The 24555-nt window shown below is 37.8% G+C and overlaps 5 protein-coding genes and 1 non-coding gene across 7 annotated transcripts; 3 read left to right on the top strand and 3 right to left on the bottom strand.

Annotated features, from left to right (window-relative positions):
• Window positions 1-466: 466 nt before the first annotated feature.
• LOC103850678 (pentatricopeptide repeat-containing protein At4g39620, chloroplastic) lies at window positions 467-3217 on the bottom strand. Its single transcript, XM_009127498.3, has 2 exons — window positions 2796-3217; window positions 467-1965 (listed from the first exon to the last, which is right to left on the bottom strand). The coding sequence occupies exons 1-2, from the start codon at window positions 3135-3137 to the stop codon at window positions 892-894; spliced, it is 1416 nt and encodes a 471-aa protein (XP_009125746.1). The 5' UTR covers window positions 3138-3217; the 3' UTR covers window positions 467-891.
• Window positions 3218-3271: 54 nt separating this feature from the next.
• On the bottom strand, window positions 3272-3343 carry TRNAW-CCA. Its single transcript has one exon. It is a non-coding gene; the product is annotated as a tRNA-Trp (tRNA).
• Window positions 3344-5150: 1807 nt separating this feature from the next.
• LOC103850840 (coatomer subunit alpha-2) lies at window positions 5151-9910 on the bottom strand. Of its 2 annotated transcripts, none has more exons than XM_033286653.1 (4): window positions 9672-9910; window positions 9308-9522; window positions 8531-9025; window positions 5151-8419 (listed from the first exon to the last, which is right to left on the bottom strand). In XM_033286653.1, exons 2-4 carry the CDS (start codon window positions 9513-9515, stop codon window positions 5457-5459), a joined length of 3666 nt encoding a protein of 1221 aa, XP_033142544.1. In that variant the 5' UTR covers window positions 9516-9522; window positions 9672-9910; the 3' UTR covers window positions 5151-5456. The 2 variants fall into 2 exon arrangements, with proteins under 2 accessions (XP_033142544.1, XP_033142574.1); XM_033286683.1 differs by having other exon boundaries at window positions 9652-9875.
• Window positions 9911-10153: 243 nt separating this feature from the next.
• Window positions 10154-13185, top strand: LOC103850519 (putative F-box/kelch-repeat protein At1g61540). Its single transcript, XM_009127313.3, has one exon. The coding sequence runs from the start codon at window positions 11784-11786 to the stop codon at window positions 13029-13031; it is 1248 nt and encodes a 415-aa protein (XP_009125561.1). The 5' UTR covers window positions 10154-11783; the 3' UTR covers window positions 13032-13185.
• Window positions 13186-18938: 5753 nt separating this feature from the next.
• On the top strand, window positions 18939-21688 carry LOC103850363 (putative F-box/kelch-repeat protein At1g61540). Its single transcript, XM_009127136.3, has one exon. The coding sequence runs from the start codon at window positions 19212-19214 to the stop codon at window positions 20283-20285; it is 1074 nt and encodes a 357-aa protein (XP_009125384.2). The 5' UTR covers window positions 18939-19211; the 3' UTR covers window positions 20286-21688.
• LOC103850272 (F-box/kelch-repeat protein At4g39590-like) lies at window positions 21221-23671 on the top strand. The gene has a single exon (XM_009127032.3). The coding sequence runs from the start codon at window positions 21761-21763 to the stop codon at window positions 22994-22996; it is 1236 nt and encodes a 411-aa protein (XP_009125280.3). The 5' UTR covers window positions 21221-21760; the 3' UTR covers window positions 22997-23671.
• The last annotated feature ends 884 nt before the right edge of the window (window positions 23672-24555 follow it).

The following is a 24555-nucleotide window of genomic DNA, read 5'->3' as shown; positions in this document are numbered from 1 at the left end:
TTTTTTTTGCATTCAAGTAAGGATTTTAGAATGACACTAGTAAACTTTGCAGGTAAATGGAGGGCAAAGACTTCCTTTTGGGATGACAGCACCAAAGACTCGGAGGCAACCTGGAGAGATGATGCTCTCTGTGCATGGCACTCCTTTGGGGATCTCTATGAAGAAAATCTAAACATGGGAGCTATAAAATGGTATGTTACTAGATCACCATTCATTCTTAAAATTTGCTTGCTTCTAGGAGAACACCATCAGAATCAGAATATGTGTCCTTATGTGGAATAATAACTGATTTACAGAGGAAAACAGTTGAAAAGCTTCACAGGTTCAGACACATTTTCAGATTCTTATAGTCTGTCTAAGCTGATGTACCCTTGCATGTATATAGTCTATTCAAATTCCTGGACCGAGATATGTTGTCTGTTTTTTCTCCTTTTCAACTTGTTATGGTAAATTTTAATCTCTAAAATAACACACAACAATGAAGCTTTGATTATATATATATATGGTTACATTTTACCAAATCGATTGAAAGACTATAGTAAACAGTTGCTTCTTCTCGGTGTTGTTCACATTGTACATGTTCTTGAACTGAAGAAAATAATGGCTGCAGCTATTCTTAACTAAGCTTTTCTTGATTATGCTCTCGAAACTTTTATCATGTTCCCTCCCCTCAAGTTCTCCAAATACTTACTTTCTGCAGTCTGCCTTTACAATGTTGAATAAGTCTAAAAATGTCAAGTTCCATGATTGGTCTGCAATCATAGCCGACAAAAAGCAACAGAAACTGGGAACTCTGTGTATAAAAGCAGATTCAGGGGGATGACTGAATAACTCATTGGAGCGTATGCAAATAGATTCATATCCAGCCTCAGTCAATTGCTTTCCACCAAGTCATCTCATGGCAGAATCAGAACCAGGTAGTCTCGACCCGAAAGCTTCAAGGGCTTCCAAGAAGAATCTCTTGTTAGGCACAATCCCATCTTTCTCCATTTTCTTCATCAGCATCTGCACATTCTCCTTCATATCTGCCTTAGTATACGCCTTGTACAGAAGCTTATACGTTGATGCATCCGGATGAACTCTAAACCCACTTGCGTTATGGAAAAGCTTATCTGCTTCCATGTGAAGACCATTAAGACAGTAAACTTCAAGCATGGCATTGAGTGTTGAAGCCTTCAACACCCTCTCCGACTCAACAACCTCCTCGAACACTTCCCTCGCTCTGGAAACACAACCACAGTAACCGTACATCATGATCATACACTCGTACGTGATAAAACTCGGCGGGTAGTTCATATCATTCATCTTCTCGAAAACCCACTCGGCCTTATCTCTCAACCGAGCTTTCCCGTAGTTTATAATCATCGAGTTGAACGTGGGAAGAGTCGGCTTCTCCTTGGACCGCATCAAACTCTTGAAAGTCTGCTCCATCTTCTCAAACTCTTGCTTCTTACCGTAAGAGTCAATAAGCAGATTGAAAGTGATGATATCCGGCTTGCACTCGTTGCTCCTCATGCGAGTAAGCACAGACTCCATCTCCTTGATCATCCCCTTTTTCCCATACGCATCCATCACGCCGTTGAAGGTGTAGACGTCTGGAGAAACCGCACTCATGTCCAAGTCTTTGAACAGAGCGTTGACTTGGTCTACTTTACCAGACTGCGCAAAAGCCCTCAAGAGGATGTTGTAAGTCACGACGTTGGGTTGGCATCGCTCCATGCCTTTCATTTTGTCGAAGTAACCAAGGACTTTCTCCAAAGCTTTTGCCTTGTCCCGCGTGTGGAGATGAGCTGTTATGAGAGCGTTGTAAACAGAAGCATCTGGACGACAACCGCTGTTTTTCATCTCGGAGAAGAGCCACATTGCCATTCGTGTTTGGCCCTTCTTCCCCATAACGGATATCAGTTTCGAGTACACTCCGTTATCTGCTATATACCAGCGCTGTTTCTGCATCCACCTGAACACCTACAAAAGAATCACAGTTAGGATTAACAAATGGTTGCTATGCTCTGGTGAAGGCACTAACACTCAAATGAATCCACAACTGAGCTAAAAAAAGGTTTAAAGTCTAATCCTTTTATAAGACCCAGAAGCTAAAACACTAACACACCTCATTACAGAACCGTTTTGTCAATAAATCTACCATTGAACTAAGAAAATAAGTTTAAAGTCTAATCCTTTTACAAGACCCAGAAGCTGAAACTCAACAAAACGGTTGCGATGATCTGATGAAGGAACTACCACACCTCATTACAGAACGTCGTTGGACACAAAAACAACAAAATGAATCTACCATTGAGCTAAGAAAATAATTCTAAAAGTTTAATCCTTTTACAAGACCCATAAGCTGAAACTCAACAAAACAGTTGCGATGCTATGATGAAGGCACTAACACACCTCATTACAGAATCGTCTTGTCATTGAACACAAAAACAGAATGAATCTACCATTGAGCTAAGAAAAGATTTAAAATCTAATCCTTTTAAAAGACCCAGAAGCTGAAACTCAAAGATAACGCAAACCCAGAATCTAAAAAACTCAGACTTTAGGAACTAACACTCGAATGAATCTACCATTGAGCTAAGAAAAAGTTATAAAGTCTAATCCTTTTATAAGACCCAGAAGCTGAAACTCAAAGATAACGCAAACAAATAATCTAAAACACTCAAATGAATCTACCATTGAGCTAAGAAAAAGTTATAAAGTCTAATCCTTTTATAAGACCCAGAAGCTGAAGCTCAAACCCATAATCCAAAACACTCAAATTCATTCGAGGAAGAGGTAAAGAAAAAAACCTCGAGGCATTGGAGCCACTTGTCGCTCTTCCCAAGCTCCTCAAAGAGCAAGAAGCAATGCTCGCATCTTACGACCTTCACGTACTTGTCAAGGGTCTTAACAAGTGGCTCCCTGTCACTAATCCTCGACATCAGATTCCGCACGAGGACTCTGTTCTCCCTCTCCGCGATCTCTCTCTCAGCGAGTTTCCTCTTCGAAGAAATCGCGCCGCAGGTTATCCTCGCGGAGCTGGGTTTAGGTGAGAAGCGAAGACATTTGTGGTTGGTGTTTGGGGAGAACGAAGAGATGAAATCGGAGAATCTCAGCGTCGAAGGCGATGTCAATAAGTAGTCTACCGCCATTTTCTGGCAGTGAGAAAGAATTTTTCTTTCTGGTCCTTTAAATGTTAGATAAGGTTTTTACAGGCAGAGGTGGGACAATAGGTTGGTTTTTGTAAATAGAGCAAAAAGTTAAGGATCACAGTTTCGGGAGTTTTTGAACCCGACGTGAATCGAACACGCAACCTTCTGATCTGGAGTCAGACGCGCTACCATTGCGCCACGGATCCTGATGTAATGCTGGCTTCATGATATTTTGAACTCCGTATATTCAATCTGTAACCAAGCTTTCAAACGTGAAGATGTTGACAAACAACTAAAAGTCTCCTCAACAAATTTGTTTCTATTTATGCTGATATACAGATTCAACCCTTTTTTTTTTTTCACCTTGCGAGCACGATTCAAATCCCCTGACTTAAAAAAGAAGAATAAAAAATAAAAAATTCAAGGATAAGATTGATAGGAGAAAAAAATTAAATTCAAAAAAAGGAGGAAGAGAGTTTTAAAAACAGCCTTGAAATTTCTTCGTAAGAGTTTGGTCATCTTATTATGGTTTAGATTCATTTAACGTGCATGCATGTAAAGGCATGAGAAGGTGGTTGATTTTAGGATGATTAATACTCTTCTTCTCATTTCTCTTGTGATAGTCGTCTCCGAACTTTTGTTTCTTATGTTTTCAGCGTCTGTATAATGTCATTTCTGAAGGATTAATAGTCCAAGTTCTCGGCTAAGAGGCTTTGTCTGGGAGAAAATTGTCGTGCAACAAGACGATCAAATGATTATTAAATCGAAATAACAGAAATCTTGAAACATATTTGGATAGCAACCCAAATAATTCGATTACATATAATTTGTTTTTATTTGGAGCAACACTATCATTAATCACGACTCCAGTGTACGCATATACGATTGTCGCTACGTTAGGAACGGGATCAATGTCCTCGTCCTTGACCTGCAGGCCGTGAGCTACTACCTCCTACTTTAATCTTCATCTCTCTATTCAACTTTTTATTCCAAACTCCTCCTACTTCAGTTCCCAACAAAACAAAACATTAACACACGTGTAAAATTTTGAATTTTGGAAGATGACAAAGATATATCAAAGGTATGATAGATCGACATGAATTTCTTCTATATATCCCTGAGAAAACATGAAAAGATGATAAGTTTGTAGGAAGCCGGACCGGTAAAGCCACCGGAAAATCGAAAATGTCAGCTTCATATTTTTCTTTAATATATATATATATATATATATGTTGTTCAAAAAAAACAGAGTTACAGCAAAGTTTTTGTATAGAAAAATGTTTGGGAGACGACTGAAATACTTTCTCATAGCTAAATGCTTACTTGTTTTGGAAGAATCACATGGTAGACGAGCCAAAACAGTGTCTGATGATGTAGAGAACAAGAGGAGAACCAAAGTCACTAGCCAGACCATGTACATCTTTGTTTTGTTTTCTTCTTTCATGAATCTTGTAACATGTAAAATGGTGTATTTATATAACTATTTTTAGGGAAATTGCTCTCCGGTCAAGTGGAATAAGTCGTTAATTTTTAAACGAAGAAAAATATTCATTTTGATTTGATAAACTCATACAGGACATACAATAATATTATTTAATACATGTGTCTGCTTCTACAGACGGATAGAAGATACTCTTCTGACTCGCGAATTTCTTGCCAAGGAAAAGTCTTTTCAATATAACTCTCTGATTTGGTCCAAAACACGTTGTGTGGAAAACAAGTCTAAGTTAATTCAACTAAGGCCCACTAAAATAAAGCCCAATCATAGGTTGATTTTGTCTCACGCGTAAAGCTCAGGCGGCTAAGGCAAAACGGCCTACTTCTGTTACCTCAACAGTCCACGGCGGCTCCAATCTAAGACATGTATCTACAATAACTTCACTAAACATCTGTTTAGTGATTAATACTAGTGTCACAGTAACCAAGGCCGATTGGTTGGTCATTCAATTAAAGTTTAAGTGAGTTCTGTAATCAGATTGTTGAAGATTAGCAGTAATAAAAAGACTCGAAGAGTAAAAGAATCTGCAACGAAACATTCATCTTCCGTAAAGTTGAAGTTCTCACTTATGTAAATATAGAAAAAACAAACAAAATGAAATAGAGCAACAAGTAAAAGTTCTCATGGGTCGTTACTAAGATAAGAAACAACTTAGAAGACTGAAATAGTAATAATAGAACCTGCAATGAAAAGTTCACAGACCAGAATCTTTTTTTAAGTACACAACCACCAAGACCAAAAGCTCAAAACTCTTCTTCCGTATAAAAGGAGAGCATCTTGTACTTACCTTACGTTTGGACAAGATAATGAATCTGAACTGGTCAACGAACTTGAGAAGGAGAGCATACCAAACCAGATGCGTCTGCGCCAATGACTGCAAGATCACAGACCCCGCATATGTTTCCTTGCTGGCTTGGAACAAACCTGGCGGTGCAGTATGGACAGGACACGTCTTTCTGACCTCTGTAGATTGGCACATAGGTTGACCCACATATCACGAACGGGTTTCTGAAGTCGTAGTTGAGCTCGGTTGTATCAGTCATATTGCGTTCAGCGGCTTGGACAATCTGTCGAGCTGTTTTGGCCTGGCTCTCCATTGGGTTGGTTTCCAACAATCTTTTGGCGAAGGTATAGGCAGTGGCGAGGTTCTTTGATTTGTAGCAGACACCCATTGCACTAAACAGGGCGAGTCGTAAGTGAGGTAGTTGGAGGTTGCAGTGAGTGAAGTAAGCAGCGAGCTCCTGCTGCCTCACTGGATCATCTTTCGTCTCTCTTCTCTTAAGCTCCATTTTAAGACCGAGAACATATTCTTTGACGATAGTGACCAGTTCCTTTACCTCATCGACTTCGCTTCTTGACTCGACCACCACAAGAGGGATGGTGTGGAGGATAGAGAGGAAGAGCCGGAGAGCCTCAGTCAATTTCCCACTTGTTGTAGCTTTATAGCCGGATTTGAGCTTCTCTTCTTGCTGGGAGAAATCATAAACAAGAGATGGTGGGCCACGGACGTTGGGACTAGAAGACTCGCTCCATCCTCGCTCAATGGCAAGTGAAACCACAGGCGATGAAGAAAAAGCACGCAGGTAGCTTTGGCTGCCACTGAACAAATCAATAAACATCGATTTCAAAGGCGCAAAGTTCTTTATACCAAGCTGCCTGTTGAGCAGACGCATTGCAGTGTCGAAGCTTCCTGCTGCAGCTTGCTCAGCAGCAAGGGATGACTTCTGGCTCCAAATATGACTTACGGGCATACCTTGAGTAGGTGTCACGAAGACGGATGAACGTGCGTTAGCAGAGGCCTTAGGAGTGTCAAGCTCTGGTGGGAGGTCTAAGCCCTCAAGTTCCTCCCATCCACCTTCTTCATCATTTTCGTCTTCTCCTCTTTCTGCTTCCTCCAAAATGGCATCGATGTCTCTGTTCTCCATTCCATCAACATCGACCATGTCAAGTGCATCCCCCCAGTCACCACCAGCATCTTCTTCTTCTTCTTCATCAACAGCACCTCCCCTGGCTGCACTCTCAAGCCCGCCTTCAAATATTCCCTTCATCACTCTTAGAAGAGGCCAATCACCACCACACATGACAGGAGATGGTGGCATTAGAAGCGATGGAGTTTTCCCTTCAGGCAATGAAGGCACGTTCTCTCCTAGCTCAGTCGCCAGTCTCTCAGCAACATCCTTTAAACCATGAACCGATGCAGTGATATAAGCGAGAGGTAAATGACCAGCATTCTCAAGTATCTTGACACGCTCTTTAACATCTCCTAGGTAGAGAGCATTGTGGAACTGACCCATCACATTGTTCTTCACTTCCGCAATCTTCATCAACTTGGAAAGCTTGTCCAACTTACCAGTAATGAGATATAGAAAAGATAATCTCTCAAAGTTCTTTGTTTGCTGGTACGCAAATTCAACAATTCCAGCATTACCTTGGCGAAGAGCCTCCACCCCAAGTCTATACCACTGCTCTTTCTCATTTATCTCTGTAGCGGATGCAACAGCGACGCTAATGTTGCCACTTTCAAGAGCCAGGTTGAAACGGACTCTCTCGTCTTCAACAAAATGGAGGGCAACTTCAGGGAATCCTTTCTGCTGCAGGTAAGCAATCATAGCCTGTCCACATAGCTGGGAGTTCTTTATCATGCCCATGACATGATCATATTTCTTCCTCAGCAGTGCAAGCTTGAAAATGTATTCAGTTGCATTGATGGTGATGGCCCTGTTTTTCCCATCCCGGTCCAAGCAGAAGATCGTATTTCCAGAAACCTTGGTGATATAGATAGGGACATCCAGCGTTCGGATGATACCACTATCTCCATTAGGAAGACAGTACTTGATATGGTTCAAAGTTGTGTAAATGAAGACACCATTGTCATCCCAAGCTCCACTTTTCACACGTATTGTCTCATGAAGTGTGCACTGGAGGACAAGTTTTTTGCTTGCAATGATGATAGTGTGTTTGCTGAGCAAAGCAACACTCTCCATATCGTTAGACCAAACAACATACCTAACAAACGGTGTCTGAAGTTCACCAAGAACAAGCCTTTGCTGAAGGTCAAATATAACCACTTTATCCTCAGATCTACAGAGCAAATTTCCAGTCCCAGCATAAAAGATAGCATCTGTGGGTATAGGCAGAGAACTCTTTTTAACCACCTCATTCTTGAGATTCTTGACTAGCACCTGGCTGGTGCTTTTCTCAAGAACAGCAAACCGGTTACGGGCAATGAATACCGCAGAACCACCTGTCCCCCTCTTTGCATCTTGCACAACGTCACTTCTGCCAACACTATCTTTCGGTATGATGTACAACTCGTAAGAACCACCATCTAAATCTGAGCAGATCAAAACCGCATTTTCCGTCGGACTGTATGATAGAGTCCTTGGACTTTGATTCAAGCTTGGAGTACCAGGACGCCGTATAGGGATAACTTGGGAATCTTTCTGAGTTGAACAATCGTAGTACCTCAAAAATCTATCTTTGGTATAGAACAAAGAATTGCCACTCAAAGCAAATGCAGGACGTTCTCTCTCGAGCTTGAAGACGATCATACCGTTGTCATGCCCCGCTGCCAGTAAATTAATCTCAGGGTGAACTGCAAGAATCCAGAAACGATCATGTTCACGGCGAAAAGTTTGGATTCCAGTTCGCTTGGTAGCATCCCAGACACGAATGCTTTTATCCTCAGAGTTGGAAACAATAATGTCCTGTTTTGCATGGAACATAACAGATGAAACATTATTCATGTGGCCTCGCAGTGTATCCACCTCCCAAGCTTTAGTTTCTGCAATAAAATTAAAAAGAACCCATTAATTACATCGGCTCCAAGCAATTTAGTGTACAGATAATGGTTATTAAAAAAAAATCAAAAAGGAGAGACAGACTAGGGAAATACCATTCATACGCCACAGCTTCACTTGGCGGTCATCTGCACCAGAGACGATGAGAGGAAGAGTGGGATGAAAGGAAGCCCAGTTTACTCCTCTATCATGACCTTCGAGGACGTACTTAACAATAGCGTCAACACCACCAAAAAGATCAGAGTTCATCTGTGTGAATCGCATGAGGTCATCAGCAGGAGACACAGTCTTCTTCTTAAGAGAACCAATATCCCAGACACGGACAGTCTGATCCAGAGATGCAGAGACGACAAGGTCTTCTTTAGGATGGAAAGAAGCGCACATAACATAGTGATTGTGGCCAGTAAGCACAGAAATACAAGTCCGTGACTGCCAGTTCCAAATGCGGATAGTCTGATCGTCACTAGCACTCACAATCCAGGGGTTCTCGTGGTGGAATTGGACAGTGCGGATGTAGTCGAGATGGCCGAGAAGAGTGAAAAGGCACCTGTGCGTTTTGTGGTTCCAGACTTTGATCTTGTAATCATCACCTGCAAACACACAATGTTGTCAGTGCCAGCAACAAGTTCTCATTTCTAGAGTATGCCTAAAGCACACGCAACGTGGGATCTGATTACAATTAACTAAGTCCAATTATCCAAAATAACATATGTTGAATAACCAATTTAACTAGAAATAGAGCAAACACACTAAGATATATTATTACTAAGCAGATTATATCATATCATGGTTTATATAGATGATGAAAATTTTAATAAATACGGACTTGTAGCTCAAAATCTAGATTAATAAAAAAAAAGCATATACTATACCTCCGGAGACGAAGAGAGGCTGAGAATTGTGAAAATGAACACCACGAACTGGACCTTCATGCTCGTCGAATCGATCGATCAAAGTACCCATACGGTAATCCCAGAGCTGGATCACACCACTGTGCAAACTGGCGAGGATCCATGGCCGTTTAGGGTGGAAGGTGAGGCCCTTCACTCTGTTACTCTTTGTCTCGAACTTCGTCAACATATTCGCTCTGCACACAAACCAGATCACAGAGAACGAAAGATTATAAGCGAGTCATTTCGCAGAAAACGTAATCAATCGCAAGCAGATCTGAAGGAAACAAAGTAGTGAGAGATCCATCGGAAATCGAGATTCGTACAATGAGAAATAGGGATTCACCTCGGATCGGATCAGTTCACAGGAGGGGGGAAGAAAAAGCGATCAATCAGAGCTTCACGGTGGAGATCAGTAGCATTAACGGAGAAGCGAGAGTCAGAGAAACGCAACGATATAAGTTTGAGAAATCGATGGAAAGAGATTCAGTTTCGTCGCACAGATCTGCTTCCAATTCTCTTCCTCGCGTCTCCGCTTCTTATTTGTAAATGAAATTTACACTTACGTTTGGTGGTGTTTGTAAGTGTACAAGGACTGACACTTTTGGGCCTTATAATATACTAGTAAAGCCTATTGGGTTTCGGATCATTTTGCTTGTTACTTTGTTTTTAGTAAAATTTAATTAATTCAGAAATTAAAGTGATTAGTTTAATGTTTTTCATTTTTAAGAACCATAATATAAAACACAACAAAATTCTAGATGTATATGTTTAAGTAAAATAATAACCATTTTTATTATGTTTGTGTTATGTAATAGTTCATAATTCATTTTTAGTTTGCCTTTATATTTCTCTTCATTAATTAATATAGAAACTTCATCATAAATTTTGAATTCCATTCTAAATGTATTAGAAATAGAATAATACACTAGTAAAGTTCACTTCTATTTTTTCTAAAAAAATATGGTTTTATTAAAATACAAATCAAAAAGAATTAGTTATTTTTTTAGAACAAACTAACCTTCTCAAGATCATTTTTAATTGCCAAACCCAAAAAAAAGTCTGAAGTTCTTTTGTGCCAGTCAAGAAGAAGTTTATTAGAAACTAGTATGGAACAGAGTTACACATATGAAAAAGAGTTTTTTTTGGTGTAAATATGAAAAAGAGTTGCACATATGAATTGGTCATATCATTGCTTGTTATCGGAAAAATGCCTCAATCATAGCATTACGTTCCCATGGAGTCGAGTTAGAGTCATCGGAACCCCTCCATGGACTTACTCGGTACTGACGCGCAGGCCGTGAGATACTGGGTCCTACTGCACCTCTGAGATTGTTGACGACCTTTTTATCCCAAACCGCTTCTCCTGTTTCTTTTCCAACAAAAGAAAGGGAAAAAAAATTCAATACTAATTTCTAAGAAATACAAAACCAATTCAAGGGATGAAAGAAGAAGTTTCCCATAGTAACCATCAACTTACTGGTATTGCGAGATTCGTTATCGTATGCTAATCCAGCGAAGGCGATTGTGTTCAGTGATGCAACGAACAAGAGAATAATCAAAGTTATAAGCCGAATTATGTACATTTTGTTGGGCTTTTTTGCTGGTTGGTCTATACTCTTTTAAGTTTGATCACTTTGTAATTTGTATATGTATTTATATGTAGAGAACATGCACAAAGATTAGGTGGGTTACGTTGCTAATTTGGAACGTAGACAAAGAAAACTATTAATCTAGAGCACATTAAACGCGTTCATTAGCATATTTTTATGTTCATGTTTGACTCTTGAGTTATTTTTTATGTTAGTTGAACCGGTCCAACTTCATTTTTTCTCCTCTATAGCATATAAATAATATGTCTTCGTGAGAATATGTTGACGTAGAAACAGACCAAGACCGCAATATAACGAAAGGCAAAAACAAACATTTAATTAGAGTAACATTATAGAATTTGGCGATTCATCATCCTAAACTAGAAGACCATTATTGCACATGCTAAGAGCAAGAGCATTAGAGGTTCAAGAGGGAGGTTCACACGTTTTACGAGAAAAAAAAAATATTAAAAAAAGCAAAAGTGATGAACTCACCCCTTCTCACCTCTTCTGCATGATACCCTCTCTCCTAAAGTTCATCACTGTAGCGCGGGCCCCACGACACGTGGCGGCCCGCGATTGGTCAATTTTTTTTTTTTTTTTTTTTTTAAAAAAAAAAAAATCAAAATGAAAAAAAGAAAAACTTTAATAATAAAAAATTAAGAAGGTGAACCCCAAAGGGGGTTCACTGATGCTCATGCTCTAACATTTAGCCCATGGGCCAAGGTTTTAATTACTTATCTTGCCGCGCAAGATGAGCGGACATACGTTTCCGAGATATCCGCAGTTCGGTAAACCCTAGAAAGTTATAAACACTAAAAACTTCTTCTTTTCACAGTAATCTTCTCCAGAAAACTTTCTCTCTAATGTCTTCCAAACCCAAATCTAGATCTTCAGCCGCCACGAGCGGCAAAGATCCACCGCGTGATAAAAAGATGAAGAAGTCATCGCTGGCGACAGAACCTACGTCGATATCGATCCTGTCACTTCCCGACGATTTGCTGATAAACTGCTTAGCACGCGTCTCCAGACTGTATTATCACTTTCTCTCACGCGTCTCCAAACGTTTCCGATCCATCATTGCTTCACCGGAGCTTTACGCAACTCGCTCGCGCCTAAACCGTACAGAGAAGTGTATCTACCTTTACTTACGCTTCCCTTTTGACCCCAAAACTTATTGGCTCACTCTAAGCGGTCTACCTAGTCGTAACGTAGCCAACGGGTCAAGTGGCTATTACATGGAGCAAATCCCATGTCCGAACTATTTGCGTCCCGCGCAGTCATCGACGCTCGTATCCGTTGGATCTGATATCTACAAGATCGGCGGCGCTAATCATTTGCATGAATGCAAAATATGGAAGAGGAACTATTGTGTTAGTGTCTCTGTCCTTGACTGTCGCACTCACACGTGGCGCCAGGCTCCGAGCATGGGGATGGCGCGCAACGCGAACGCCACAGCGACGTTATTTGATGGGAAGATATACGTAGCCGGTGGATGTGATGAAGAGTACGTGAGTAAACCCAACTGGATCGAAGCGTTTGATCTGGAGACACAAACGTGGGTCCCCGTGACGAACCCTCGTATTTTCAGACTGTACGAGGAGGATAGAGTTAAGGGCTTTGAAGCCAAAAGCGTATCACTTGAAGGGAAGCTCTACATTTTTGGGGATGAGGCTGCGGTGTATAATCCCGAGGAAGGTAAATGGTCAGAGTTAGGAAGGGAGATGTATGGTATGTTTCGGGTAGAAAGAGGGTGTCATTGCGTGATTGACGATGTCTTGTTCTTGTGGGATAGATATAAAAGAGTGTTCAAATGGTATGACTCCAAGTCATATTTATGGAAGGATTTGATTGGTGTTGAAGGTTTGCCTGAACTTTCGCCCGACCCTCAAGTCTGTCAAGTGGAGATGGTGGATCTCGGTGGAAAGATTGGGTTTTTGTGGGATCAGTATTTGTATACAGCGACCAATCAGGAGTGTAGGGTTTGGTGTGCTGAGATTGCGCTTGAGAGACGCGATGGAGATGAGATGTGGGGGAAAGTTGAGTGGTTTGATTCTGTGCTTAGAACCCACCAGTCTTGTTCTTCGTTCCATGTTGTTTCTGCTTCTGTTTGATGAATGTACTTCTCATGAGAACATGGTTGGACGGTTATTACTGTGGGGGTAGTTTCGTTTGCTTTGAGTACTTGCGTTTCTTTTTTTTTAGTTCCTTTTCTCTTTTAGTATGGTTGTTTAATGATTCCAGATCAATGCAATTTTCATTGTTTCACCATGGTTATACTTGTAGTCTTGTGGACGGTCAAGCTTATTTTGACGAAATATCGTTGAATAAACTTTTGTCTGTGTTGCACAAATTAAAGGGCATGTACAGTTCTCTGAAGCATCTTCGGTTTTAGAACAAACTAATTATATCCCAAAATCCCTTTTTAATTGCAATCCATGGACTTAATCAGTACTGACGCACAGGCCGTGAGAGACTAGTCCGTCCTACTGCCACCCTGACACTGTTGACGACCTTTTGATCCCAAACCATCAAGACATGAGAGAAGAAGTTTCCCATAGCAACGGTAAACTTACTGGTATTGTGAGACTCGTTATCGTATTTTAATCCAGCGAAGACGATTGTGTTCAAAGATGCAAAGAACAAGAGAATAATCATGGCTATCAACCGAATCGTGTACATTTTTTTGGTTGGTCTATACTCTAAGTTTGATCAGGTTGTTATTTGTATATGTATATGTATTTATATGTAGAGAACATGCACTAATGTTAGGTGGGTCACGTTGCTAATTTGGAACATAGACAAAATTTTTATTAATTTAGACACACTAAACGCGTTTATTATTATATTTCATGTGATGTAGAATATATGTTTTTTTACTGAAGATATTAGATTATGATATCAAAATAATCTGTTATCTTGACTCTTGAATTTTGTATGTAGTTGAATCGGTCCAACTTCATTTTCCTCCTCTAAAGCATATAAATATAATATGTTTTCTTGAGAATAAGTTGAAGTAGATAAAAGACCAAGACCAAAAAAAAGTTATGTAACGAATGTAAAACAAACATTTAACTCGGAGTAAAAATAGGGTGTTTTTCAAAACCAACCCATATTTTCAAGTCAAATCCAAAATCAACCCCTTTTTTTTTGTTCATACTATTCATCAATAAAATTTCCATACTATCCTTATGTTTTTGAATTATTCACAAAATTGCCATTTTTATTTGTTTTTTTATTAATTTCGAAATTAACAAAAAACCAAATACACCCTAACCATTTCTTCTTATTTACAAAAATGCCATCATCATCAATTTTTCCAACCACCATGAACCACCATTTTTGAGCTCTAAAGCTCTAGAATTCAATTTTCAACCACTTTTTTCTCATTCTAACCCAAAAAACTTCATTTCCTCTCATTTCCTCTACATTTCCATCTAAAAAACTCTCATAACTATCATTTTCATAATCACAAACTTCATATTTTCGAGTTTCTTCATTAGTGAATCGTTAAAGATGCTTCTTTTTGCTCATATTTGGAGTTTGGACGGTTGAAAAGGTTGGAAACGAGCTTTACACATGAAAAAGGTAACTATTTACATGGTTTTCGTTCTTTTTCAGATCTGTGTCGCGACGGTAGACTGTTTTGTATGTCTACGCCTCCGTGGAGACTTACGATGCAGTCTATTTGTCAACGCACGGGTTAGTTTTGCAATTGACCAGACAAATTTTTTTTCTAACGCAGACTTCCCCAGTAGTCTCCGTCTTTACCTTTGACAACAAAAATAAAACTTTCGGTAGACTTACTAAGACGTCTACCTAAAAGAGGTTAGTTTTTCATTTGACCGAACTTTTGACTTTTCAAAATAGACTTCAACGGAACTCTACAGAATGTAGACTGCCACCGAAGTCTATAAAAGGTCAGTTTTGCATTTGACCAAAACTTTGACTTCGTGGAATAGGTTAGTTTTGTGTTTGACCAAAAAGTTTAAAAAGCAATCAAAAATTTATTAAATTGTAGACTTCATATGCAGTCTTCTTATCTTAAAAAAAAATGTAGACTGCGTATAAAGTCTACTTTTTTATTTTGGTCAAATGCAAAACCAACCCGTCGGATTTGAGAGTAGACTTCACAAGAAGTCTACACACCCGTAGACGTTCATTTCAATCTACTGATTTGAAGTCAAACTTGGTCAATTGCAAAACTAACCTCTTTCAAAAAAATTCAAACATGTAGACTGCATATGAAGTCTAGTTCTGAAAGTCAAATCTTGGATGAATTCTGGTCAATTACAAAAAGTAACCTTTTTAAATTGTAGACCGAAAAGAAAGTCTACATGTACAAAATCACAACTTTTATTCAACTATAGAAAGCAACCCGTAAAATGGTCAATTGCAAAAACCAACCCAAAGAGTAGACCTATTTGACAGTCTACGTCTGTAAACTGAAAAGAACGTCTACATCTTCAGAGACTGAATATTAAGTTTGCATAGAAAAATCTATAAAAATGTGAATTTGTGTATTATTCATTAAATTTTTTCTAGATTTTTTGTTTGACAGTGTGTGTTAGTTAATCCTAATGGGTTTGAGTGATTTTGAAAAGAATTTTTTTTTATAATTATGAAGGTATAATTCATTTGATTTGACAATGTTGTTAGCTAATAATTGTAGACGTATTTGTAAGTCTTCGTTTATAGTTTTGCTAGTAAGGCTGAGCTTGTTTCAAAGCTGAAGTCGGTGACTGTGGAATATAAATTTACATTCTCAGCATATAAGACAACGAAAACTCTGTATGTGGCTAAGTGTCGTGTTCAAGGATGTGGTTGGAAACTTAGAGCGAGTGTGAAGCATGGGCCAAAGACATTTTAGATGACAAAATATTCGAAAAGGATGAAGAATCGGAAAGGTTGAAGAATGTTCTTATGCATGATGGCTGTACACATGGTAAACTTCTTGAAATGACACAAGAAAATTATGATCTGGACAACAAAATTGAGAAGATGGTGCTAACCTATTTCTTACCAAACATCATTTAAAACAAATGACTCCGAATAGGAAAATACTCCTCTTATGCATGTCACGAATAATCGACAAGTACGGAACTTGATCGAGTTATCTAAGACACACTTTGTACGCCTTTGTGTATCAAGCCTGCGCCAAATACACTAAAAAATTTTGGATTGACTATATGTTAGATAATAAGTGTAGACGTTTTTGTAAATCTACAAATGTAGACTGCAGTTGAAGTCTACGTCGTAAATTCTATTAAAAGTGTATTTGTGTATTATTCATCATATTTTTTCATGATTTAATTATTTTACAGTGTATGTTAGTAAAATTTTAATGGTCTTGGATGAATTTCACAATTTAATGTGTTATAATTATACACTTGATACTTATTGCAAATTGTTTTGATTAGTGTTATTTTGAAAATTTTTGGGAAAATTTTGTATAGATTTTCTTCTTCTCACATGTGTGTTAGTTATTATTTTAGCTTATGGTGGTTTTACTTGTTTGGTTGGTTAGATCTTGTGAAAAAATTGATATCTAACAAAAAATTAATAATATCATACAAGTGAAAACAACTAAAAATGAATACAATGTTTATAGATTATGCATTAAAAATTATTTAAAAATTAATATTTTATTATGAAAGTTATTACAGAGCAATATATTAAAAAGTATTCTTGAGTATGTTTGATTTTTCATAATCTTGATGCTTCAAATAAAGTCTTGGAAAAAGTACCTGCAAAATAAATAGAGTTATGAGAAAAACATAAGATAAAAAATAAATCATATTTTAGTAGACTTTTTATTAAGTCTACGTAAAGTTATTGTTTAGTAGACTTTAGTTGAAGTCTACACTAATGGAAAATTTTCATATCTAAAAGTGTGTATTTAGAAAATTTGAAAATACTTTGTTCTGGAAAATATTTCAAAAATGGTTTTTTGTCATCCTTGTAACAAAGCAAAAAGATAATGTATGAATCTATAAATTTAGTTCATTATTAACACAAAATATCTTATAATGAATATATGGAAAGCTTACATTTTTGGGAAGATGATTTGAAAACATTGGAAGAGAATACCTGCAAAATAAAATAAAATTATGAAAAATAAGATAAAACTAAAATCATATTTGAGTAAACTTCTAATGAAATATGCTTAAAAGTCAAGGATAGTAGACTTCATTTGAAGTCTACCAGCCGTAAGTTTTAAGTAGATTTCAAATGAAGTCTACTCTATAAAAAAAAATAGATCTGGAAAATAAATACATTAAAAATATGAAATAAGTTTAAATCTAAAAAACTTTTAAAAATATGATTTAATAGACAAAATAGTTATAAATTAAAGACATATTAATATGAATTTTAATATGTAACTTTATTTGAATATAAATACTAGAACACATATTTTAAATCTATAGATGTAAACCTTACATTTCTAGGAGGAGAAGAAAACAACTATGGAAGAAAATACCTGCAAAATAAGATAAAATTATTAAAAAACATAGAAAAAAAAATTAAAGTCATATTTTTGTAGACTTCCAATGAAGTCTGCTTAAACTTTGTGGTTTAGTAAACTTCATATGAAGTCTGCAAGCTTTAATAAACTTCTTTAGAAGTCTAACTGTCTAATAATTTTCAGATCTGAAAAAATTTATATATTTTGAAATGTGAAAATAATTTTAAATCTGAAAATACTTTACATAATAGAATTTATAAGGTAAACTAGTAGCAAATTAATGTAGAGAGCTTGATCTATAAATTTATTTGAATATAAACATGTAAATACATATTTTAAATCTATTAATCTAAAACTTACATTTTTAGAGGAGATGATGAAATCCATGAGTGATAATACCTACCAAAAAAAAGATAATATTGTGAGAAATAAACATAAAAATACACATTTAAAATCTATAGATCTAAAACTTACATTTTTTAAAGGAGAAGATGAAAACCATGAATCATAATATCTAAAATGACAAGATAATATTGTGAGAAAGACTTGAGAAAATTTTAGAGAGAAAGAAGATAATGAGAGAGATTTAGAAACAATTGAGAGAATTTTAGAGAGAAGAGAGAAAGTTTTAGAGAGAAGGGAGAGAGTTTTAAAAACTTGTGCAGCCACTTTAGAGAGAGATTGTATAAATTTTGTTTATATAGGGAGACAAAAATGTAACTAGGTTAAAATTTACGATACTGTAGACTTCGTTTGAAGTCTACTAAAATTAAAATTTTGGAGTAGATCTTACCTTAACATAGTAGACCTTTTTGGAAGTCTACTATAATAATTTAATTATTGTTGTTTATTCTTTATTATTTTAATAATTTTAATATATGATTTATTAAATTTATTTTTTTATTTTTTAATAGTTATAGTATATGATTTCACTTTTTTATTCGTAAGGAACTTAACTTAGTTTAAATATAATGATTTTTTGTAAAACAAATTGAAAAATATAGACTGAAAAAGACGTCTTCAGATAAATAGACTTTATTGTAGGTCTACGAAACCCTAAACCACAAATCTCAAACCCTAAATGTTTTGCTTGATAATCAAAAAGTCTCATTTATACAAAATATAAACTACTAAACATTAATATGCAGATTTAAGTTAATAAAACAAAAAAAAAAAAATCTAAAATCTAACCCTTTGAAATCAACTACTAAAAGACATAACATGTTAGAACCTTTTGTTTGTAAACTATGAACATAGTCTAACACATGATAACCAAATTAGTATATATTCTTCAAAATTGTTCGATTATATGAAATTTTAATTTATTTACTTCATATTATCCATTATATTGATGATTAGTTAAAAATATCACAATAATTATTTTTATACATTTTTAAAATTAAATTATTAGATCAAATTAGAGTGTAGACTACAAAACAAGTATATAAAGTAGACTTCGTAGGAAGTCTATATATATGTAGACTTCTTTTATTACGTGTAGACTTCCAAAGGATAGAAACGTAAAATACATTTCTGTTTTTTGTTTGGTCATAAGGGTTAAATAGTACTTTCACTACTCCTTTAGGTTGGTTTTGCATTTGACTGAAAGTGGGGTATACTTTTACATTTGACTTGAATATTTGGGTTGGTTTTAGCAAATGTCCCGTAAAAATACAGAAATTTGGCGATTTATCCTTCTAAACTAAAAGGCCATTATTCACATATAACCCATGAGCTAAGGTATTGATTATTTATCTTCACGCACAAGATAAGCGGACAACTTTACGTTACCGAGATATCCACAAGAAACCCTAGAAAGTTCTCCCTAATGTCTTCCAAATCCAGATCTTCAGCAGCCACGAGCCGCAAAGATCTACCGCATGATAAAAAGATGCCGGAGACAGAACCTATGTCGATATCTTTCTCGTCACTTCCTGACGATTTGCTCATAAACTGCTTAGCCCGAGTCTCTAGACTGTACTATCCAGCTCTCTCCTGTGTCTCCAAAAATTTCCGATCCATCATTGCCTCACCGGAGATTTACCAAACCCGGGCGAGCCTAAACCGTACCGAGAAGTGTGTCTATCTTTACCTAAGCTTCTGTCGTGATCCTGAAACATATTGGTTCACTATGAGACGTCGACCTAGTCGAAACATAGCTAACGAGTCAAGTGGCTATTATATGGAGATGGCCCCATCTCCAAAATATTTGCATCCTGCGCAGTCTTCGACACTCGTAGCGGTTGGATCTGATGTCTACAAGATAGGTGGCGGTGATCATTCCACATGCAAACTCTCGAAGCGGAAGTGTTCTTATAGTTTCTCTGTCCTTGATTGTCGTACTCACATGTGGCGCCAGGCTCCTAGCATGTGGGTGGAGCGGGACTCATCCTCCACAGCGACATTTTTTGATGGGAAGATATATGTAGCCGGAGGTTGTGATAAAAGGTACGTCGGTTACCCCGACCGGGTCGAAGCGTTTGATTTAGAGAAACAAACTTGGGGCTTTGTGACTAACCCACGTGTTTTCGATTGGTACCATAAGTATAAGGCAGCAAGAGAGTGTCACTGTGTGATAGACGATGTATTGTTCTTTTGGGAATCAGGAGCGTTCAAATGGTATGACTCTAAAACACGTCTATGTAAGGAAGTGAGTGATGTTAAAGGATTGCCTGATCTTCACGACCCTAAATTCTGTAAAATGGCAATGGTAGATCTTGGTGGAAAGATGGGGCTTTTGTGGAATACTAAGACCAGTCAGGAATGTAAGATCTGGTGTGCTGAGATTACGTTTGAAAGGCGGCATGGAGATGAGATGTGGGGGAAGGTTGAGTGGTTTGATTATGTGCTTAGTACGCACGAGTCTTGTTCCTCGTTCTATGCTGTTTCTGCTTCTGTTTGATGTATTTTACTTTTCATGATAACATGCTTGAACGATTATTTTTTTCTTGAATTGAATGTTAAATTTAATTCAAAAAGAAAAAACCTTGTTACAACTATGTGTGTCCTTTCTTCTAAGGTTTCTATACAAGTTTTATAAAATCAATAAGAAAATCATGCTTCAGCTTATCGACCTCCTCATCTCTTCCCATCCTTCTCAAACTCTACCTAGCTCTCACTCCTACTAGGCAGCCAGCTCTCACTCCTACTGGATTTACCAGCACTCACTCCTACTGGATTTCCAGCTCTCACTCCTACTGGTTCTTCCCAAACAAATTTTTAGCCTTCAAAAGTTTATCCCTTTCTCAAAACTGCAGCTCAAGTCCCCTTCACATGAAGTATTATCTTGTTGAAAACCAATATTGTAACCCTCCTGCCAGCCTCTTATCCCCCTTCTTTTGAATGATTGAGAATTTATTTCTCATGGTCTTGTCGATCAGCTTTGCAATTAGAGCATATGGAGAAGCAGCCTCCCCGTGTCTTCTTCGGTTTCTCTCTCTCCAAATGCTATGAACTGCAGTCTGAAATACATATCTGATAGTAAAGAGGAGCATTTTATCTTGATCTTCATCGACAATTATCCTCCTAATATCAGACCAGCTCGAAGTAAACCGATCCCTTAGCACACCTCTCGCTAGTTTCTCCCATATCTGCTTTGAGTATGAGCACTCAAAAAATAGGTGATCAACTGTTTCCACCGGTACTTGGCAGAAGATACAAGAAGTGTCAACACTTGCGGACCATTGTGCCATTCTACTTCCTGTTGACAGTCGGTCCCTCAAAGCGACCCAGACCACAAAAGAGTACTTCGGTGTTGCGTGTTTGAACCACACAGCTTTATGCCAATCATATCGTGGGGTACTTTCGTTTTGCTTTGAATACTTGCTTTTTTTTTGTGTGTGTGGGTTCTCCTTTCTCTTTTTATTATGACTATGATGAATGGTTGCTTTTTTTTTTAGCTCAATGCAATTGACAATTTTTCACTTCTATCTCACATTATAAATCTGATATATGCGGTGAGAAAGGCAAGAACTGATGCTGTTGCTTTCATTATCTTTTTCAGTTTTGACTCTAATATTTTCTGGTTATCAAGCCATCATAGAACCAGTCCAACATTTCTCTTTTTCTTTTATATATGTTTTTGGAGAAAATCTACTGGATTAAGAAAGTGCTAAGAACCTGTTATGTCACTGAATAAAACACGCTGAATAGTTGAATAAATAGTCTTCTTTGCATCTTTTACGAACTAGTATCATGAACTTCAATAGATGAGAGAAAAAATTGGGAGTAAAACAAAAATAATGCATGGGCTTCTAGTTCATAAAATAAAAAGCCCATCGCTGATATTGACATAATATAAACGTGTAACATACGCAATTCACACTATATTAACTGTCTTCTCCGCCCTAATTCATTTCATCACATTTAACCCTCAAAATGTCGACCAGATCTTCCGCCGTCGCGAACGTCGACCAACCACCGCGTAAGAAGATGTCGAAGCAGTCCCCGGAGATCTCTCTTTGGTCCCTTCCTTACGATTTGATATTGAATATCATAGCGCGCGTGTCGAGAATGTACTATCCAACTCTCTCCCTCGTCTCCAAAAAGCTCGGATCCGTCGTTTCCTCGCCGGAGCTTTACCAGACCCGCTCTCGCTTAAACCGCACCGAGAGTTGCCTATATCTGTGCTTACGCTACTATCGAGACCACCCTCTTGACCCTAACCCACATTGGTTCGCTCTCTGCATGAAACCAAACAGAACCCTAACCGACCGTCTTTTCATCCCAGTCACGTCTCCCGATGTGCGTCATGAGCGATCTACGGGTCTAACATCTAAGGATGTTAGCATCGTAGCCGTTGGGTCAAACATCTACAAGATGGGCGGGTACACGCCCTCTTCTTCTGAAGTCTTGGTGCTTGATTGTCGGTTCAACACGTGGCACAGTGCTCCAGTGATGCGAGAGAAGCGGAGCTCCCCTGCCGCAAGCTTAGTTGACGGGAAGATATATGTAGCGGGAGGGTGTGAAGATGTCAACTCCGAGAACTGGGTAGAGGTATTTGATCCAAAGACTCAAACGTGGGGAAGTGTGGCGAACCCTGGCACTGAGATACGCCCGTCAGGAGCTGAACTCGAGAGCTTTGGAATTGAAGGAAAGTTGTACCTCTTTGGTCATAACCGTAAGTGTGTGGTTTACGATCCCAAGGAAGCTAGATGGAACCCGATGATAGAGTTGGGTATGGGTATGGATATGGATGTGGTTATGGGTATGGGTATGGATATGTATGAGGCTATGGATATGGAAATGGATATGACTGGTGTGGCTTCTGCAGTGTCCTATTTTCACTGCGTGATAGGAGACGTCTTGTTTCTTTGGAATGAAAGAGAGTTTAGATGGTACGACTTTAATGCAAGTTCATGGAAGAAGTTGAATGGTGTTGAAGATTTGCCTGATTTTGATGGAGATTGTAAAATGGTGGATGTTGGTGGAAAGATGGCTGTCTTGTGGAAGGTTTTTGGACGTGGCGAAGAGAGATCTATTTGGTGTGCTGAGATTGCGCTTGAGAGGCGCGGGGACGAGATGTGGGGGAAGGTGGAGTGGTTTGATGTCGTGCTCACAACCCACGAGCAATGTGGCTTGTTCGATGCGGATATTCTTTCTGCTACTGTTTGATTGAAATGACTGCTAGCTGATGAGAACATGCGGCTTGAACGGTGATGAAAGGATGAAGAATCATTCACTAGTGCGGGTAGTTTCGTTTTTGTTTTTGAGTATTTGCTTTCTTTGAGGTATATCTCCCTTTGGTTGATATGCGACTCTAATGAATTATTGTTTCATGTTTTTTTTTTGAAAGCTTTCTTTATAATTGTTTCATGTTTTTTTAGCATAATAGGATTTTGCATTTGTTTCACAAGTAATGTGTTGATGATTTAGCTTTGCTAATTGTGGTGGCAATTATATTGACCAATGCAAAGAACTTTTATTTGTGTTTGGATAAAAAGGATACACTTCAAACTACATTGACGAGAATAATGAGTGGTCAGAAAAATGGAGGTTTTGCTGTTTAAAGGTAAACCTATCTATATATTCATGTCTTGATCACGGAGCTACTAGAATGGGGTTACTTTTAGTGTGAAAGAATCTATAGTTCTAGGGGCTGTTTGTTTCACCATTTGTCATCTCCATCCAAATGATTCATTTGTATGATCTATTCAAATGATCCATTCAGATTTTTGTGATTGTTTGTTTGTTCATCCACATGGCTCATCTAGATGAATCATCTAAATGGATTTTATGTTTGTTTTTTTATTTTCATTTCCATTCAAATGAGTTTAGTAAACAAATCACCAAAATACCCTTGTATTGGTTTAATCATATGTTTCATATTAATTTTAACTATATTACATTTAATTATTGACTTTAATATATTTACATTAGAATTATTTCAAAATTAACGTTCCTTTTTGCGGTTTGGGCGGAAAAAAAAAGATTTTGGTTTTAGCGAGAAAGCACATTTTTCGGTTATGGCGGAAAAACAAAATTTTTCGGTTCTGGCGGGAAAACGAGATTTTTTTGTTTTGGCGAGAAAACACGTTTTTTTGCGGTTTTGGCGGAAAATAACGTTTTTGGCGGGAAAACGCGTTTTTTTGCGGTTTTGAAGGGAAACACGTTTTTGCGATTTTCGCGGGAAAACGAAATTTTTCGGTTTTGGCGAGAAAACGAGATCTTTCGTTATTGGTGGGAAAACGCGTTTTGCGGTTTTGGCGGAAAAATACATTTTTGCGGTTTTGGCGGGAAACGCGTTTTTGCGGTTTTAGTGGGAAACCGCGTTTTTTGCGGTTTTGGCGGGAAAACGCGTTTTTGCGGTTTTAGCAGAAAAACACGTTTTTACGGTTTTGGCGGGAAAACACGTTTTTGCGGTTTTGGCAGGGAAACACGTTTTTGCGGTTTTAGCGGGAAAACGCGTTTTTGCGGTTTTAGCGGAAAAACACGTTTTTGCGGTTTTGGCGGGGAAACACGTTTTTGCGGTTTTGGCGGGAAAATACGTTTTTGGCAGGAAAACGCGTTTTTGCGGTTTTGGCGGGGAAACACGTTTTTGGCGGAAAAACGCGTTTTTGCAGTTTTGGCCGGAAAACGAGATTTTTCGGTTTTGGTGGGAAAACGAGATTTTTCGGTTTTAAAGGGAAAACTCGTTTTTTGTTTTGGTGGAAAAATACGTTTTTTGCAGTTTT

The sequence above is a fragment of the Brassica rapa genome, chromosome A01 (assembly GCF_000309985.2).
Source record: "Brassica rapa cultivar Chiifu-401-42 chromosome A01, CAAS_Brap_v3.01, whole genome shotgun sequence".
NCBI classification, from domain to species: Eukaryota; Viridiplantae; Streptophyta; class Magnoliopsida; order Brassicales; family Brassicaceae; genus Brassica; species Brassica rapa.
Note: the sequence above shows the minus strand (reverse complement) of the source record. Positions and strands in the feature narration are given on the sequence as shown.

Coding starts and splice junctions, on each gene's coding strand:
- LOC103850678 (XM_009127498.3), bottom strand. CDS start 3,137: ATGGCGGTAGACTACTTATTGACATCGCCTTCGACGCTGAGATTCTCC. Junction 1,966..2,795: donor AGTGGCTCCAATGCCTCGAG/GTTTTTTTCTTT, acceptor ATTCTTTTGTAG/GTGTTCAGGTGGATGCAGAA.
- LOC103850840 (XM_033286653.1), bottom strand. CDS start 9,515: ATGTTGACGAAGTTCGAGACAAAGAGTAACAGAGTGAAGGGCCTCACC. Junction 9,026..9,307: donor GCCTCTCTTCGTCTCCGGAG/GTATAGTATATG, acceptor GTGTGTTTGCAG/GTGATGATTACAAGATCAAA. Junction 8,420..8,530: donor GAAGCTGTGGCGTATGAATG/GTATTTCCCTAG, acceptor ATTTTATTGCAG/AAACTAAAGCTTGGGAGGTG.
- LOC103850519 (XM_009127313.3), top strand. CDS start 11,784: ATGTCTTCCAAACCCAAATCTAGATCTTCAGCCGCCACGAGCGGCAAA.
- LOC103850363 (XM_009127136.3), top strand. CDS start 19,212: ATGTCTTCCAAATCCAGATCTTCAGCAGCCACGAGCCGCAAAGATCTA.
- LOC103850272 (XM_009127032.3), top strand. CDS start 21,761: ATGTCGACCAGATCTTCCGCCGTCGCGAACGTCGACCAACCACCGCGT.